The sequence below is a fragment of the Macrotis lagotis genome, chromosome X (genome assembly GCF_037893015.1).
Source record: "Macrotis lagotis isolate mMagLag1 chromosome X, bilby.v1.9.chrom.fasta, whole genome shotgun sequence".
Lineage (NCBI taxonomy): Eukaryota > Metazoa > Chordata > Mammalia > Peramelemorphia > Peramelidae > Macrotis > Macrotis lagotis.
The window spans coordinates 281,355,776-281,375,523 of record NC_133666.1 but is presented as its reverse complement, the minus strand read 5'-3'; the positions used below and the strand labels follow the sequence as shown (position 1 = coordinate 281,375,523).

Sequence of the window (19,748 nt, the reverse complement as noted above, 5' to 3'; positions counted from 1 at the left end):
CAGAGAATAAGGACAACACTGTTTCTGAAGATTCTTGAATAGTGTCTCTGTATTCATACAGTATTCAAAGTCAATTTGTCTTCCTCTGAATTTCTAGCCCTAAATAAACATCTTTTCTGGGCTACCACATAGCCCAGGTTGCAAGGCTGTTCTATTGACTGATCAGGTCTTCAGTGGGTGACAGACCTCATAGCTACCTGTTCCATATAATCTTGCAGCAGATGGTATTGGTTTTCCTGGGTAGGTGATTATCACCCCCACCCTGAGAGGAACAGTAGTCCTGTTTGGTTGATGCTAATAGGGAGAGAGCTACATAGATGAGAAAACTCTCATAAGATATAATGGTCCATGTCTCCAGCTTCTCAAAAGGATCTAGTGGCATCATGTTGGAGTCACTATGTGGAAACAACTCAGTTGTGAATTAATAGGAACTTTGTTCTGACGATGCCCTGAGGAAGTTGTGCTCACATTATAGTGTTATGGTCTCTCACAATCCCAAAGTCTCCTTAATTAGGCAAAACTGTGAAGGAGCTGACATATGTCTTTGATATTCTCCCTTGATTGGATTTCTTGCCAGAAGAGTAAGTAGGATTTTTGTCACCTGAGATAAATATAGGTGAGCAGTAGGGCTACTATCCAAACCTCAAGCTCCAGAAAGAGGCAGAGTGAATGGGAAAGTGTCAAGAAAAGGGTATGTTTCTTCAGGGAAGACTAGTTAAGGAGAGGAAAAAATATATATAAATATTATAACATAAAGGTTAATGGCATAGGGTAGGCAGAAGAGCCCAAGGGCAAAAGGAGATTGGGTCAAGAAATAGTCAAACTACAGAATTTAGATGTCAATACCCCACCCCAAAAAAGGAAAAGCCCCAGTAGAGTACACTTCTTGGAGTCTGGAAGTAGCATGCTGTTCTCTAGTTTCCCAAGAACTTTTCTATGAGCATCCTACTTGGGTTTGTTCCTCCCTAATAGTCAATATGATAAATTAACTCTAGATTTTAAAAAGGTCTGTTAGATTAAGGGGGGAAAGGAAAATATTTTTAAGATCTCATTACTGTCTCAAGAAATTCATGTGTATTTCAATGATGGCCTGTTAACAAAGTATGATTATACTTTTCACAATTCATATATAAGCCTAATCTTGCCTCTTCTCTCAAAAATCCTCAGTGATTCTGCATTGTCAACTGAGTAAAATTCATCTTCCTTTGCTTGGTATTCATGTCCTTCCCAATCTGGTGAGGAAGAGGGAAGGAAAGAATCATTCATTAACCATCTTCCATGTGCCAAGCATTGCAGCAGTAAGAAATTTATAAATATTATCTCCTTTGATTCTCACAATAACCTTGATAAATTAGTTCTATTATTATCCTCATTTTAGAATTAAAGTAACTGAGACTGAAAAAAAAATTGACTTGTCCATGGTCACACATAACCTATAAAGTATCTGAGGCCAGATTTAAACTCAGGTCCTCCCAACTCCAGCCCCAGTGGCTCTATCCACTGAATCAACTAACTGACAAATAAAATTCTATTTTCCAAACTAATTTCATAATTTCCCCCCTCCATCTATTCTGCACTCTTTTTTTTAGCATCACTGTTGTCTGATTGTGGACCATGCTCTTTTGGTTCTGTTGAACCCTTAAGGTCTAACACAAATGTTCTTTCATGAAGCCTTTCTTGATTCTGTGACCCTTTAAAACTAATTATTTTACATTTAATGAACTTTTCATGTCAAAAAGTGTATTATAACTATTCATGTTTCTATCATCATCATCTAAAAGACTCTAAGTTTCTTGAAAGTTAAACACGTGACAAAGTAGGCACTTAAAAATTTGTTGATATAATGTGCATTTAGATAATGTGGTTAGTGATGAAAGAAAATGGGGCATGTTAAGTGGCATCTGAGTCTGATTATACTAGAAGGGGCAATCCTCTGGTTAACTCAGGTTTACCTAGACTTGGGTCAATAATTTTCTGGAATTTAGTGCCTTCCTCTGTAAAACCAAGGGGTTGGACTAGATAAACCTTGGAACCTCCTTCAGTTCTGAATTTCTGAATCTCTTTTTATATGGCAGGAGAGAGACAGAAGGGAGACAAATCACAAAGTTATTATAATGTGGCAAATACTACATGATGGCAAATAACCAAAAATCCATACAATTATTTGTCTCTTTCCAGCTATCTGAATGTTTGGCACTGTATATTTAAAAAAAAACTTGAGCTAGATCTGCAAACATTTTTGCCACAAAAGGCCCTGATTCTTTAAAAAAAAATATATAAGAAATCTAGGTAGACTTTTGAACTGGGAAGTACCTATAATTTAATAAGCTTCTGCAGTTTTGCAATGGACTTGATTCAAACCACTTACTTTTTTGGGAAGTGTAAAGTCTGTGGGGGTGTAGGTGCAGAGAATGACATTTCAAAAATAAATTTAAAAGAGATCTTTAAGAAACAAATTTGTGGGAGTTTTTGTTGTTGCTGGATTGTTTTTGGACAGCGGTGAGAAAAGAACACACAACTCTACTGCTTGGTACTAGAAATCAGACTGAAATACAAGTTGAATTCAAGTTGGATTTAGTTTCCCTGAAAATTTGTCCATCTCTCCCAAAACTGCATTCTGAATACATGTATTCAAGTTTTTGGTAACTCAAGTATTAGACATAATAAACAGCATATGGAGAAACTTTATCTCTTGCTATCATAAATAAACAATATACTTTTTAACATGATATTTCACATACACGTATGTATATATGTAAAATTTTATGTGCATGTATGATATTTGGATTATAAATATACCCATGTGTATACATATGTGGTTTTCAGTTGTTTTTTAAGTCGTCTGACTCAATGGTCATTTCAGGTTTTCTTAGCAAAGATACTGCAGAGGTTTGCTATTTCCTTCTCTAGTGCATTTTAAAGAGGAGGAAAATGAGACAAACAGGGGTATGTGAGTTGCCCAGGAGCATATAGCTAGTAAGTGTCTGAGATCAGATTTGTACTCAGGAAGATGAAGTTTCCTGACTCCAGGCTCTATTTACCTTCCATTCAGTCATCTAGCACTTCTCTTTACTCCTCTCCCCCATTTTAATAACGAGCAGCTATAACATAAAAACCAATAGAAAGAACAATTCTGATATTCTCCAAAAACCTGATTATTGGCGAGAAAAAAAAAAGAAAGCATCATTCTTTTCACTTCTCTATCTCATTTAAAGTAGGTAGCATTCCTATCCCAGAAAGCTAGAAAACAAAAGAATTAGAAGTACAGAGTAAAGGGGGAAAAGGTAAAAAGAGCTGGTTACCAGAAATTTGGTTCAGGTTGCAAAGGTACTCTGATCTAAAGTTTGGAATGATACTGCATTGGAAAGTGTCTAAAGATAAAGATTTATTTTTGTGCCAGCAAGTAAATCTTGCATCCTGCCTTTAAAACCAATAATAGAATGTGAGTTTTTTGAGTGCTAGAAGAGTTTCAATTTTCTTTGAATCTCTAGGGACTGGCACATAGTAGGCACTTGATAAATGGTTTGATGACTGATAATCCCTCTTAAAAAACCCACTTTCTGTAGATTGTACAAGGTATGCTTTAGACAATATTGCATTACAAAATCAGGTATCTTCAATGCCCACCCTCCCCCCCCACACAATGATCTTTCCCTTTTCCTATTCCACCAATCAACTTACCTTTGGTATTCCCTAATCAAGCAGTCAAAAAGTAATTATCAAAAACATACATTCCAAACATTGTGATAGGTGTTTCTGTGGTTATTTCAATTGACCAATTTGAGTGAAGGTGTTAATTATTTATGATTAAATGCATGATAGTTTTTAAAGGGAGTAAATGCAAAATTTAAATGAGAAAGTAACAGTTATAGAAGTTATTATTTACTAAAGACAAAGTTCAAACTCATTCTATTTCAGTTTTTCTTTTACATGGAATAGATTAGGAACTTTGGATTCAATACAAGTGAAAGTCTGATGTACTTTTATGTGTTTCAGGTTTTTCATAGTAGATAAAAATTTGAGTAATTTTGAAGGTAATAATCATGGAACTCAATCCCAAAACTATTTTAAGATCATTTGGTGAACATACTTTTCCAGATTAAAGTTCAACTGGTAGATGTCATATTTTGATTACTCATCTTAAGTCGCAGTGTTTCCGAAGCTAAGGATTGATTTCTGAACCAGACAGAATAAGAAAGAAAAGGGTCAGAGAAGAATCTTTAAAGATGTGTGAAATCAAAACTATAGTACTCCCCTATCATTTTTTGGTAGGAAGAATTAGATGGTAAAAGAAAGGCTACTTATCTTTATCTTCTTTGCTATCAGCTGTTGAAAGAATGGAGAAGAGGAAAGAAGGTATTTCTACCTACTACTAGGGAGATAGTGGAGAGTAGGAAAGAAGATATTTGTCTGCATTGTCACCTAATGCCAAGGAGGTAGAAAGGAACCTCAAGTCACTAGATGGAGCATAACTGGAAAAGTTTCTGCCAATCCTAAACTGAGTTTCTGATTTTTAGAAACCATGCACTAACATCTCTTCTGAAGGCACCAGCTGAGTCTGAATTTAGAACTGCAGAATTGTAGGAGTAAATCCATGTCAACAGAGGAAGAGCCCAGCATAGAAGAGGAGTTACAATGGAGTTTTCTAGCACATTGACCCATCTATGCCTTTGAACAGCTCCATATGGCAATTGAGTCATTCATTCATTCAACATAAACATTATACCCATTGGTGAAATTTAAAAGGACAGACTGAGCATCAAAGCTCAAATTTCTGAGTTGTGAATTGCTGTGGTTGCCGGTGTTTACATATATGTACCACATTAACATCAGGGATTTAAGTGATTGTTAATCACTCTACTCTATGATTTCCTGCAATGATGTGAGAGCACAACCCAGATTTATGGCAGAAAGTTATGTAATTCTAGTTTTTGCTTTACTTTTTGTTTATTTTTTTAATTTGTTAAGAAATAATGAAATAATTTTGGTTGGTTTGTGAATGGGAAAGACATGAAAGCTCATGAATTTAAAGTATACTAGGAATAGTCATATATCAGGGTTGCCTCTAGAAAAGTGACTTATATAGAATACATACACCATTATTGAATTATAAAATGATTCAACCATTTTTGAGAGCAATCTGTAACTATGCCCAAAGAGTTATAAAATTGCTTACCCTCTGGCCCATCGATTCTATTATTAGGTCTTTTTCCAAAGGTGATCAGGGAAAAAAGAAAAGAAGCTATTCTAGGGTGGCTAGGTGGCACAGTGGATAGAGTACCAGCCCTGGAATCAGGAGTACCTGAGTTCAAATCCAGTCTCAGTCATTTAATAATTACCTAGCTGTGTGGCCTTGGGCAAGCCACTTAACCCCATTTGCCTTGCAACCTAAAAAATAAAAAGAATATTCTAAAATATTTACAGTAGCTCTCTTTGTGGTAGCAAAAAATTAGCAATTGAAGGAATGTCTATCAACTGGGGAAATGGCTAAACACGTTATGATATGTGATTGTGATGGAATCCTACTGTGCTATAAGAAAGGGTAAACTGGTTGATTTTAGAAAAACATGAAAAGATTTGCATGAAATGACGAAGAGTAAAATGAACAGAAGCAAGAGAACATTGTTTACAGGAACACAATAGTGTTTGAAGATACAACTGTGAATGACTATTATTCTGAGTAGTGTAAATGCTCAGATCAACTACAAAGAATCTATGAAGGAAGATGCTATCCACCTCCAGAGAAAGACCTAATATATAGTTGTATCAAATGGTGACTTTTTCTGTAGTGTAGCATAGGGAAGGAGATGGTCAGAACTTAAAACATTACAAAAAAATTAATTAATTTAATTTAAAAAGAAAGAAAAGTGAATTGTAGCAGCAATTCTACTTTTTTAGAAATCTTAGCCTACTAGAATGATTATAGATTTGGGGAGAAATGAGTTCAGAGGAAAAAGGGGGATGAAGAGACCATTAGAACTGTTGACTAGCTAACTCAATCAACTAATTTAAGCTTAGATATTAATGCTTGTTAATGAGTTCTTTTTATATTTAAATGTATTCATAATAAGCATTTTCATATTAACTTCTCAATTTATCACCTATATCAGAAAATATTTGCATTTTTATAATAGTCTTCACTCTCTTAATATAAGTAAGGAAATCTTAGATGTGTCATGGATGGTGGGGCAGATATTGGTGGTGGTGGTGGGGTTTTAGACTCCTTAAATAATAGCAATTAAGTAAGCATCAATCTACCTGCTCGTGATGCTGACCTATATACACTAATATAAGTGGCACATCTTAGAAAGTGGGAGGTGTCAAATCATATTTCTAAAAGACGCTTACCTTTCTGTGATTGTTTCTCTGAGACCACTGGCCACCCCCTTGACCACAGTACTAGCTTTGGGGGTCAGCACCACCTGAGATATAAAAAAAGAGCCCTTCTTCCTTCTCTCAGTAATAGACGCCTGGAGAAACTGGATCAGTTTTTCAGGGTCTGTTGTGTTGGCCCAGGGAGCTGGCATCATCTGCCCAGGCCAGAGAAAGGGCACTTCCAGAGCCACTGGGCTGTGATAAAAGACCAAAACTTGGTAATCTTTCTCCCAGAGGTACTTCAGACTCACTTCATGGGCAAAAATCGCTGGACACATTTTATTTCCAAAGATGTCTTTCAGCATTTGGACGAGTTTTTCATGATGGTATTTCTGCATTCCGTAGAAGTGGTTGAAGTCCAAGAAGACCACCTCCCTGTGGTGATCTGTAAGGAAGGCATTAATCTCTTCTAGGCCTTCATTCACTTTGGCACTGAACAGACCATGAGCAAAGTAAAGTTCATTGTCAGGGTCCCTGGGCTTGGTGGAAATGCGGAGATCAAAGTATCGGATCCCAGCCCCCAGCTGACCAGTGAAATTCATCGTCTGAGTTGCTAACCATTTCCTCATGAGCTTTTTGGCCACAGTTCCAAATACAGAGACAAAATTCTGGACAGTTTCTGGTTGCTCAGGCCCTACTGGAGAGGCTTCATCAATGTAGAAACTGAAGGAATCATGAGATCCTAAAAGGATGACAAGGCACATTATGGTTAGAAGCCAGCATGTAGAATCAGGGTGTTACTTATCTTTCCCTTCTAAGGGTAGTCCACATATTCATCTTTAACATGAGACAGAAAAAAAAAAACAATTCACTAATGCTTATCCTTATTGATTCTCACTTAAAACAAGATTGTTTTTAAAAGATTTCTTCCTCATATGTTATGCAGAGATCCAATTTCACAACAAGAAGCAACTGGAAATAGTGGGGAAATTTCTTCTGAGTGAAGCTTAAAAGATCAACCCAGCATAGACAGTCCACTGACCTCAGTTTGAATTCTGCTTCAGAAACTTACTGTGTGACCCTGCCTGAGTCACTTAGCTTCTATCATCCTCAGTTCTCTAATCTATAAAATGGGGATAATTATAGCAGTATTATTGTGAGGATCAAATGAAAAAACAGATGTACTTTGAAAATCTATGTAAATGCTACTTATTAATATAATAATTATTATTGAGATACATACATGTTCCAGTCTTTCATATGTACGGTATAAGTAGCCATCTAACATAATATCTTGAAGAGTTTTCAAGATGAGTATGAATTTTCACATCACCCTCATTCTTCTTTCCCCTTCACTTTGTTTTGAAATTCCCCATTTTTTAATTGCTACCTCCTTTGTGGAAAGCAACAGATGACCAGTCTAATTCTTTAAAGTTTCCATATAAAATAATTTAGCATTATTCTCTTTCCACAATTCTCCACTCCACATAAAGAAGGATCCTTGGAAATCAATAAGACCTTAAACTCTGAAGAAAGAATAACCTTCTAGGAGAATGAAATCCATTGATTTGGGGGAAAAAAGGCATTGATAATATCCATATGCTTGAAATCATGTGCAAGATGAATCTTAAGGGTCTTAAGATTACTATTTTTAAAAAATTAGACTCAATTCAGAAATGTACTTAAAATTCAATTTTAATATTAAAAATTATTCTTTGGTTCTTGGCCAAGATGTGTTGAAAAGTTAAAAGTCAAGTTCATGAATACTTGTGCTTTTTATCAAAGAGAAAATAAGTGTTCTTTAGACTGCAAAGAATCATTAATTCATAGAATTTGAGAGCTTCAGTGGATATCAAGACATTAGTGGATATCAAGACAAAAAGAAGCCCCTCCTTATCAACCCTTACTAAAGGTCCTTCAACTTCTTCTTGAAGATCTCCAAAGAAGGGAAACCTACTAGATCTTAAGGTAGTCATTCTTCTTTTTGGATGGGTCAACTTGTTAAAATTTATTTTTACCTTGACACTAAGAATCAATTAGTCTCTTTTCAACTTCCAACCACTGCTCTTGGTTCTGCAAACACATCTGCTCCTTTCTCCACATAACAATCCTTTAAATACTTGAAGACAGCTTTCATATACCCTTCTAAGTCTTTTGCCAATCAAAACATTCCTTCACCTGAACCTCACATGTTGTGGAGTCAACCCTGCCCAGCAGCCTGATTACCCTTTTCTGGATATCTTCTAACTTAACAATATCCTTCTAAAGCAATGACACCCAGAATTGGAATACAGTACTCCAAGTGAAGTATGGAAAGAGCAGAGAGCAATAGGGCTAACACTTTCCAATTCCCGGAAGTCATGTTTCTCTTTCTACAGTCTAAGATCACATTAGTGATATACCACCTATCCTTTTATTCCTCCTATCCCTTTAACATTATTAAAAATATTAAATATAACATCATTTTCAACCCACAGTTTTCAATGCATCTGCAGAGGGAGAGCTGGCTAAGCCAGAATTTCTGAGTAGTCCATGGACCATTGGAGACCACCAAACTCCATCATAGGATTCAAGAAGTCAAAATTATTTTCATAGAAAGATTAAGATATCAATTGTGCATTAAAATACTCTTCCTCTTCCTAATGATGTGATGCTGAATTTTCTTCATATACTTTAACAAAATTAACAGATGGAGTGAAAAAAAACAGATATAAGAATTCTACCATCTTCTATTAAAGCCAGATAGTTAAAAGATTTGCAAGAATGGGTAAAAAAAAATGCCACTCTTTTAAATGATTTTTTTGAAAATTGTTCTTTAATTAAAAATATCATTTACATTAACATGTGATGGGCTAGAGGTGGCTAGGTGGCTAGTGGATAGAGCATTGGTCCTGGAGTCAGGAGTACCTGAGTTCAATAATCACCTAGCTGTGTGGCCTTGGACAAGCCCCTTAACCTCATTGCCTTGCAAAAACCTTTAAAATATGTGATGGGCTTATTATTGTCATTTAAATGAACCAATAATATCATAGTAGCTTTAATTTTGAATATATTAAGTATTTAAAGATATAACTCACATAAACAAAAGTCATTGGGTTCCTCAATAATTTTTAAGAGTCCTAAAGAAGTCATTGAGAACTGCTGGACCAAGTAAAATTGGGAACAGAAAAAGTTTGCTTGAGGTGTTCCACAACCCATTGTATTGCTTTCCTTTCTACCATTATCAGATTCTCTGGGTCCACATACAAGCCCTTCATTTTCCTTGGGTTGTCCCACCCTCATCCCCTCTGGTCATGTGCTGGTCCCTTCATTAGAAAAAAAAATTTATCTGATCATTTGCCTCTTCCCTCTCAGTCTACTCAATTCATTGGGTCTAATCTGATTCAACTCCATTGATATACTACCATCAATGCTGATAAAAATTCTAAGTTGACTTTTGTAAAATAAATTAAGACTTACAAAGGCCAACAACTATTGAACCTATAATGAATTTTCTAGGGAAATATTTTTTGGCTTTACTAAGATTTGATTTCAAGCTCAAAATGAGACTTCAGAGGACCAGTGAAGAATCATGTTATTCATATCCAGCTAGAGAGTTGTTGAACTAAATATACAGAATGAGACAAGGCCAAATTTGTTTTAATGAATTATGCATGTGTTAAAAGTATTTGGTTTTGCTTCCTCACCACCAACACACACACAAAGGAAAATAAAGGCTTTCCACCTCTTTGAAAGGAAAGATGGCATGTCCTGAAAGATAGTGAGAGATAAAGTTTTAAGTTAAATAAGAAAGAAATGTAATTGGGTTTGAAATTTATCAAGAAACAATAATTAATTACTTCCTTGGCTTTAGCTTAGGTCTGTTCCTTTATAACCTGAAGTTCTGTAAGCAGAGACAAACCATGGAAACTTACTGACTTTGAACAGAATCAGTAAGGGCTGTGGATCCCCCACAAGTCATCTTAGTGCTCAAAGTAAAGTAAAACTAAAACCAGAAAAGATGGATGCACCTTCTAAAGAAGGAAATGATTCTTTCCAGAATAGTTCCTTTTTTCCTGAATTGCCACTCAGCAGACACTATGACTATTTGAGTTGCTTTGTGTAGAGTGAAGAGAATAGAGAGAGGAATAAATGAGTATTTACTGCAGTAAAAATGACTTAGAGTCATAGAATGTTAAAACTTGAAGTATCTTTAAAGATCATAAATGCCTTCCCTGGACTCTTTCTTTTTTTTTTTTTTACAGATGGAGAAACCAAGGCCCAGAAAGAAGAAATAACCTCAGCCAGGTGGCACCATGAGCAATGCAAAACTTGGCCAGTTGCCCAGGAAATTTTACTGCTGCTCTGGTGCATTTTCCACCACAACACTGACTAATGATAATAAGAACAGTCAAATGAGGAATGTCATTGTTTGTGCCAGGGCTTGGGTCTATTTTCCCTTGCCCGCTTTCTGATCCCCACACACAGTGAAGAAAAATGATCATGTTATCAGGGCCAAAAAAGAAATGAATACATTTTTATGATTTGATTTTGGTCTGGAAATTTACACAGCAGAATCGAGGATTTTCATTGCAATATTACCTTTTTTTTTAAAAGGAAATGCGAAAGAAAAAAGGTCTTCCCCTCAATTTCTTTAAAATTCTTCTAAAATGAATTTCTTCCAAATCTTAAAAATCACCCTCATTTTGCTAAGTGGATATAGCACCAACCCTGGAGTCAGAAAGATTCCTCTCCTTGAGTGAGTTAAAATCTGGCCTCAGATACTTATTAATTGTATGAACCTGGACAAGTCACTTTTCTGTATCTGTAAAATGAGCTGGAGAAAGAAATGGCAAACAACTCCACCATCTTTGTTGAAAAAACCCTAAATGGAGTCACAAAGAAGCAGATACAATTGAAAAATAACTAAATAGCATATACAATATACAAATACATATATAAATATAAGTATATAAAAATGTGTGTGTATAGAAAATACATATATATACATATATGGAAAGAGAAAGAGAAGAATGTATTGTGTTTTGCCCAGATAGTTGATAAAATAAATAATATTGTGGTCCCAGTGAAGCATTGAAATATAACAGACTAGAAGTTGGGAAAAGGAGGAAGTCCTGGCCTGAATTTTCCAGATAATACTATCAATTCCTCAATTTTCTTCCTATTAAAATTTATAAAAATATGCTGACATCTAAATATATATATATATGCATGCATACATAAACATATTAAAATGCTTTATGATAAAATTGAAATTTCACTATTTTGCACATTGCAGAAATATATTCAGAGGATTTCTTGGCATGTTATTTGGTATTTTATTTTGTGACAGAGGATTAATTAACATAAATATTTATTAAGCAGCATATTGTTTGCAAAGAATTATACTAAAGTATATGAAAGGAATAAATTGTAAATTTTAGGATGGTATAGCACAGATCTAGAGCTGGAAGGACCCTCAGAGACAATATAGTTCGGCTATATAATTTTGCATATGACTTGCCCAAAGTAAGACAAAGAACTGAGGTTAAAATCCTATTAATTCAGATAAACTTCACCAAACAAACAAGAAAGACCATCATCTTTCTGTCAGTGATAGGAAGATAGCAGATTTCTTGTATACCCATATCAGATTGTTCACTACCATAGGGAGGAGGGAAGGAAGAGACGGTGGTAGAAAGATGTAGAATTCAAAAGTTTACAAAAGGATGAATGTTGAAGACTATCTTTACTTGTGTGTGTGTGTGGGTGGGGGGAGGTCTCTAGTATGAGGATAAAAGGTAAAGCTACTTTATTTTGAGAAGATTCTATATTTAACATCATGAGATATAATACAGGTGGTGCAATGTGCTATGCAAATATTTTTTCAATCACCTATATGTAATCAATGAACTAAGTGATGCCAACCAGCATATGAATTATGAGAAAATTAGATTATGTAGCAAGAATTTAGGATAACTGATATACTAGAATAAATGCTGTTCTGGTATCCACAAAATACATAAAGATTGATTTGAAGACCACCAGCGTACAGGACAAATTCCTTATGGAAAATGTATGAGTAAGAAGTCAAAAGCAAGAATAATATGAGCAAGAATTGTCCTAGGCAAGAATGGATTGTGGTTTGCATAGAGAGCTGTTAAAATCAATGATACCATAGACTTAATGAAGTGTTGAAATATAAAGAGATAGAATCTGGGCAGAAAAAAATGTCCTGGACTGGATTTTCCAGGCAATGCTAATCAATTCTTCAATTCTCTTCTGGATATAACATTTTGCTGCTATCCATTCAATAGAAAGGAAGAAGGGAATAAGAACTTAATATATGCCATTTAACATGTAAGATAACTGACTGGGCAAGTTACTTAAACCTGTTTGCCTCAGTTTCCTCATCTGTAAAAATAAGCTGGAGAAGGAAATGACAAAATAATCTTTGTCAAGAAAACCCCAAATGGAGTCATGAAAAGTTGGACTTGATAGAAATGACTTATCAATACAATGTAAGATAAAGGTTCTGTTATTATTTTCACATTGTAGTTGAGGGAACTAAAGTAGGGGAATGTTAAGTGTCTTACCCAGAATCATACAAGTACTAAGTGTCTGATTTTGGATTTGAACTCAAGTCTTCCTGACTCCAGACCTAAATGTCTATCAATTATCCTACTTGGCTAACTCTAGAAAAGAAGTCAATATTAGAGTTATTCTATATAAAAAGTTGACTTCCTTATATCAGGTGAACAAAGTTTTCCTCATAAAAAAATCTCCTAATTGATTATAAGATGAAACCAGTGTCCTGCCCTCCATGATAAAACATAAACTTTTTAAGTCAAAGGTGTAAGGAAAATAAAAAGTATAGATGAACCTGTGCACATGATCGGCTGTGACCCATCCTGGTTTCTCTTTATGAATACACTAATTATAGAACAACTAGAAAACTCTTTCTGTAGGAGCCATATTTCTTTAAAATACCTAAAAGGCGGGGCGGCTAGGTGTCGTGTGGATAAAGCACTGGCCTTGGAGTCAGGAGTACCTGGGTTCAAATCCGGTCTCAGACACTTAATAATTACCTAGCTGTGTGGCCTTGGGCAAGCCACTTAACCCCATTTGCCTTGCAAAAACCTAAAATAAAATAAAATAAAATAAAATAAGATACCTAAAAGATATAGTTTAGTTATATTAGGCACTAACTAGTCAAAAATGATAATTGGGGCGGCTAGGTGGCGCAGTGGATAAAGTACTGGCCCTGGAGTCAGGAGTACCTGGGTTCAAATCTGGTCTCAAACACTTAATAATTACCTAGCCATGTGGCCTTGAGCAAGCCACTTAATCCCATTTGCCTTGCAAAAACATTAAAAAAAATCATAATTGTCTCATCAGCAATCTTCTAAGTGACACATAGACCCTGCTTGTCATCCCAGATATACAGATTCCATTGGCAAGACAAGAAAAGGAAGAACTTCAGACAATTGGGGAAAAAATAATTAAGACAAGTAACAGAAAGCATTTTGGAATAATTCCAAGAAAGTTATTAAACTGTCCACCCTCTTTGACCCAGAGATCCCATTGCTAGGCATATATCCCAAATAATAAAAGTTAGCATTTATATACAATTTTAAAGTTTGTAAAACTTCTTACAAATATCTCATTTGTATAGTTGGCAGACACAGGTTAAAGGACCACTAGAATTTGAACTCAGGGCTTCCTGACTCTGGATTCAATGGCCCCACATACATCAAAATATTCATGACAGCACACCAAAAAAAAAAATAGAAAATAGAAATAAAATAACAAAGTAGCCCATTCCTTGGGAAATGCCTGAATTTGAGTGAATAATGAGTGAAAAGGAATATAAAGAATACAGAGAGGGGAGGCTAGGTGGTGCAGTGGATAGAGCACTGGCCCTGGAGTCAGGAGGACCTGAGCTCAAATCCAATTTTTGATACTTAATAATTATCTAGCTGTGTGGCCTTGGGCAAGTCACTTAACTCCACTGCCTTGCAAAAACCTTGAAAAAAAAGAATACAGAGGAACTTACATGAAATGATATTTTAAGAAACAGGAAGACAAAAAGTACATTGGTGTAACCATGCAAGTGGAAAAACCACCAAAAACTCTTAATTGTGACTGTCAAATCTGACTTGAAGAAGAGTTTAAAAAAATAATTTTTCACCCTTCTTTGAAGAGATGGGGGACTATAACTTGGGAACATTACATATATTGTCAGACTCAATTGATCTATTGGAAAGTTTGCAAAACTGCTTTTTTAAATTTTGTTCTTCCTATAAGGATTAGCAATCTGAGTAGGGAAAAGGAAAAGGTTATATTTAGAAATGAAAGTACTATTAAAAAATAGGAAATATCAATTTTTAAGGAGAAGCTTAAAAAAATCAGGTTTTTGGTTTGGGAATTTGTGTATAAAGTGTATGGATACTCATCATTCTTCTGTAACAGTGACATCTCCAATCTGGAGCAATTCAAATTACCTTATTTCCCTGTAACTTTGATCTTCATCTTCAGAAGATTCATATATCTCCCTGTTATAAAAATTGTTATTAGGTAGAAACTAAATCCTACCCCTCTTTTCACTTCCTACATTTCCTATCATATTTATGAAAGATATATCTGTAGGCTGGTTCTCTGATTACTCAGGTTTTAGGTTTAGGAATAATTCCCGGGGGCAGAGCCAAGATGGTGACAAGAGAGCAATGTCTCTTAGAAGCTCTTTTATAAAACTTCAAAACTAAGGACTCTAACTAAATGTTCTAGAGACAGGACCCACAGAGGGACCCAGTGAGGCAGTTTTCCTACTCAAGGTAACCTGGAAAAGAGCAGAAAGGCGCTGCTCCCTGGGGTCAGGGGGGCGGCTGCTAAAGGGGTGGCCTGCCAGAGCGAAAGAACTTCAGCCTCCTGGAGGCAACCCCAAGGCACTGGGAGCCCGGCCCACAGCAGCTGGGGAGTCTCCTGAGCTACACCCGGGGAGCACTGGGCACAAAGTGGGGGAACAGCAGGGGACCTCTGCCGGAGCGAACACATGAAACCCAACCCTCAGGGCACACAGATAGCAATGCGGTCTTTCTGCAGCCCAGATCCAGAAACAGAAGCAGGCAGAGCCAGGAGTGAAGAGAGAGACTGCTGAGCTCTATCCTCTGTCCCTGGAACAGGACTCCAGGGCTCTGACCACATTCAGATGCTGATCGCAATCTAGCCCCCATGCCCATAGAACAGCAGTGCCCCCCCCCACCTCAGCTCTGTGGCAGAGGGGGGCACTTATGGTCATTCACAGACCAGGAGGGAGGACAGAGCCTCACACACAGAGATCCTTGTGGGAGTGTCCCAAAAGCTCAGGAAGCACCCCAAAACCAAGCTCAGGCTGGGAAAATGAGCAAGCAGAGAAACAAGAGGAAGACCATTGAGAAATATTTTGCATATGAGCCCAAGAAGGATCAAAATACTCAGTCTGAAGATGAGGAAGCACAAGCTCCTCCATCTAAAGACTCCAAGAAAAACAGAAATTGGGCTCAGGCTATGACAGAGCTCAAAAAAGACTTTGAAAATCAAATGAAGGAGTTAGAAGAAAAACTGGGAAATGAAAGGAGAGACATGCAAGGAAAAACATGAAAATGAAGTCAGCAGCCTAGTCAAGGAAATCCAAAAAAATGCTGAAGAAAATAGCATGCTAAAAACCAGCTTAGGTCAAATGGATAAAACAGTTCAAAAAGTTATTGAGGAGAAGAATGCTTTAAAAAGCAAAATTGGCCAGATGGAAAAAGAGATAAGAAAACTCTCTGAGGAGAACAAATCCTTCAGACAAAGAATAGAATTCAGGGAGATTGATTAATTTACCAGAAATCAGGAATCAATACTTCAAAACCAAAAATATCTCATTGAAAAAACAACAGATATGGAAAACAGACTTAGGAAAGATAATTTTAAAATTATTAGAATACCTGAAAGTCATGATTAGGAAAAGAGCCTTGACATCATTTTCAAAGAATTACTACAGGAAAATTGCTCTGATATTCTAGAAGCAGAGGGCAAAATAGAAATGGAGAGAATCCACCGATCCCCCCGAGAAAGAGATCCCAAAAAACCAACCCCTAGGAATATTATAGCCAAATTCCAGAACTCCCAGGTCAAAGAGAAAATATTACAAGCAGCCAGAAGGACACAGTTCAAATATCGTGGAGCTGCAGTCAGGATCACACAGGACTTAGCAGCAACTACATTGGAAGCTTGCAGGGCTTGGAATATAATATACCGGAAGGCAAAAGAGCTTAGAATGCAGCCAAGAATGAACTACCCAACAAGGCTGAATGTCCTCTTCCAGGAAAAAAGATGGACTTTCAATGAACCAAGGGAATTTCAAATGTTCCTGTTGGAATGGCCAGAGCTGAACAGAAGGTTTGATCTTCAGATACAGGACTCAGGTGAAGCATGGAGATTGAAGGAGAGGGGGGAAATATGAGGGACTTGATGATGAACTGCATGTATTCCTGCATAGAAAAATGACACTGATAATACTCATATGACCCCTCTCAGTTAATAGGGGAGGTAGAGGGAGCTTTTATAGTTGAAGCACAGGAGAAAGCTGAATTTGAAGATAAAAGATGGTGTAAAAATGGAGTCAATAGGAAAAAAAAGGGAAATGTGATGGGAGAAAGGAAAAGGAGAGGGGGAATAGGCCAAGATATCTCATATAATAAATTTTTTCTTTATTACAATGAGCTATTGAAATGATATGGAAGAGGGGGAAGGCAAGGGGGAATGAGGGAATCTTCGCTCTCATCAGAGGTGGCTAGGAGAGGAACCAGCATATATATTCAATGGGATATAGACATCTGGAATAAGAAGAAAAAGGGGGGGAAAGGGGGAAGGGGGGGATGTGAGTGATGGAGGAGAGGATGGACCATGTGGGGGGAGAGTGGTCAGATATAACACATTTTCCTTTTTACTTCTAGCAAGGGGCTGGGATTGGATGGCCTGTCTGGGACCATAGGGCCAGGTGGATGCTGGGCCTAAGGGGTGGTAGTGGGGCCTCTTGGCCCCAGAGCCAGGAATCTGTCTTCTGCGCCACTCAGATACCCTACAGCAGAGTCAGAGTGAAAGGAGAGAGAAAATAGAGTACATGGTAGTGGAGAAATACAAAAGGAGGGAGTTGCAATCAGCAATGGCAGCGTTGGAAAAATATGGAAGTAACTTTTGTGATGGATTTACCATAAAGAATGTGATCCACCTGTGACAGAGTTGTTGGTATTGGAACAAAGACTGAAGCACATTTTTTATTATTATTATTTTGGGGGGGGTGCAGGGCAAATGGGGCTGGGTGGCCTGCCTGGAGCTGCATAGCAGGGTGATCTTTGGGTGTCTGAGGCCGGAATTGGACCTGGGTGCTCCTGGTTCAAGGGCCAATGCTCTGTCCACCCCTACTATTATTACTATTTTCTTTAATTTGGGGTCTTTTTTTTCTTTTTTGGGGTTTTTGCAGGGCATTGGGGTTGGGGTGGCTTGCATGACACACAGCTGGGTGATTGTTGGGTGTATGGGGCCGAATATGGGCTCGGGTACTCCTAGCTCCAGGGCTGGGGCTCCGTCCATTGCGCCACCTGGCCATACCTACAATTATTACTATTATTTTTTTAATTTTAATTTTTTCTCTCCCCTTTACTTTATCGTTCAAGCTAATCTATATTTTGTGGGGGGAGGGGTATTCTGTTTACTCTTAAACAAGAATATTTTATTAATGTATAAAAACATTATTTGTACAAAAAGAGAATAAATATAAAATAGAAAAAATTAAAAAAATATGAGAAATAGTGAGCTACAGGAGTATAGCAGGGGAATTTTGGATACAGAAATACTGTAATTTCCTTTTTGTATTGGGAAAAAATCTTGTGACATTTCTGTAAATAAAAAAAAAATAATTCCCATTTCAAAATCCACTGAAATTTTGCTTTAACTGACATCAAAGGAAATATATTCATTCAACTTTATCCATGAATTTGGAGACAAGACAGACTGAAAAGGCCAGGACTCAACTTACCCTGAGACTGAAAATTAAATATATATGTACTGCCCTTTGAATGAAGGCTGTGACTTTGCTGAGATAATTACTGTTCCTGTTAGTCATCAGTTCCTCATGCTTGTAGAAGAGACAGCTGGCCAATGTCTTCACGGGTCTCTGCTCTACTTGTCTACTCTATTCTTGTCAGCTGCTGAGGGCTTGGGTTTACAAGAAGCCTGCTTACAGGAGGCAGGTTTCTTGAGGATTTTATATTTCTATACCTCCATAAGAATAGAGAAAACAGCAGGGGAGAGGTGGAACATGTCTGCTTTCAAACTGTGCAAGCTGTGAACCAAAATAAAACTGGGTTGGGGGATAGGCTGGGGGTAAGGGAGACTAAAATAATTTCAGAGTTAAACATTTTTTTTATCAATAAGCATTTTTCTAGAATGGAGTAGATATTCATTAATCTCTCTCTCTCTCTCTCTCTCTCTCTCTCTCTCTCTCTATATATATATATATATATATATATATGTATGTATGTATATATTTCTGTGTTTTTCTTTGACTGTGCCTGTTTTACATATGGAGAAATGTAAGTGCAAAGTTGATAACTCCTCTTTGATTTTATCATCCAAATTCCATCCATACTCTAAGAACCAACTCATTTGCCCCATGTTCCATGAAGCCTCCTCAGGCCACATCAGTCCTGAGTGATCTTGCTTGTCAGAAATCCTGGTACTTTGTCTCTTTTAGTAGTCACCTGGCACTTCAGAATCATGAACTGACTTGTAATAACACTCCTCTGTTATCCTTCTTTATTATTTAATTTTTTTATTTCCCTACCTAGATTAAAAGCCTCTAGTCAGATACTTTTCTGTATCCCCAGATTCTTTTGCTATGTAGTTGGTGCTCCAAAAATATTTCTGTTTATTAGCAGCATGAATGTATTTGTATATACATTTGTATATTTGTATATTCTAACCAGTACTATGCTCCTGGATGAGCCTACTAAGGTAACCAACATTGGAGCTAATAGGGACTTCAAGTTGTACCCAGAGGAGGTAAAAATAACTAGAGGTTTTGTTATACAGGACAGGATTTAAAAAGGCAAATGGGAAGCTGTTACCTATGATTCATCATAGTTCAGATCCTGGGACGGGAAAGGAGGTTGTGTCTGTTGATTAGGAGATGTTTACTTCCCCCTGACTGGGGACCAGCCGTTCATTAGTCACTGGGCCAGAGTGGGCGTAAGCCCCCATTCAACAAAAGAGACAGATAGTTCTGTAAACTGAGGGAGTATGTTTAGATCAGGGATTCTTAAATTTTGGGGATGCATTTTGACATCTTGCCCCAGAATGTTTCTTAATGAATTCTGCACCTAGAGAGGCACACCACTGGTGGGGACTGGAGTCATTGACAGAGAATATTG

General features: G+C 36.9%; 1 protein-coding gene across 1 annotated transcript in view; it reads right to left on the bottom strand.

Annotated features, from left to right (window-relative positions):
• The window catches only part of PLCXD3 (phosphatidylinositol specific phospholipase C X domain containing 3), a 220,053-nt gene that overhangs the window by 57,258 nt on the left and 143,047 nt on the right, over positions 1-19,748 (bottom strand). The window contains exon 2 of the mRNA XM_074207228.1: positions 6,349-7,057. Within this exon, the coding sequence (XP_074063329.1) occupies positions 6,349-7,057 (709 nt within the window). The remainder of the gene's footprint in view (positions 1-6,348; positions 7,058-19,748) is intronic.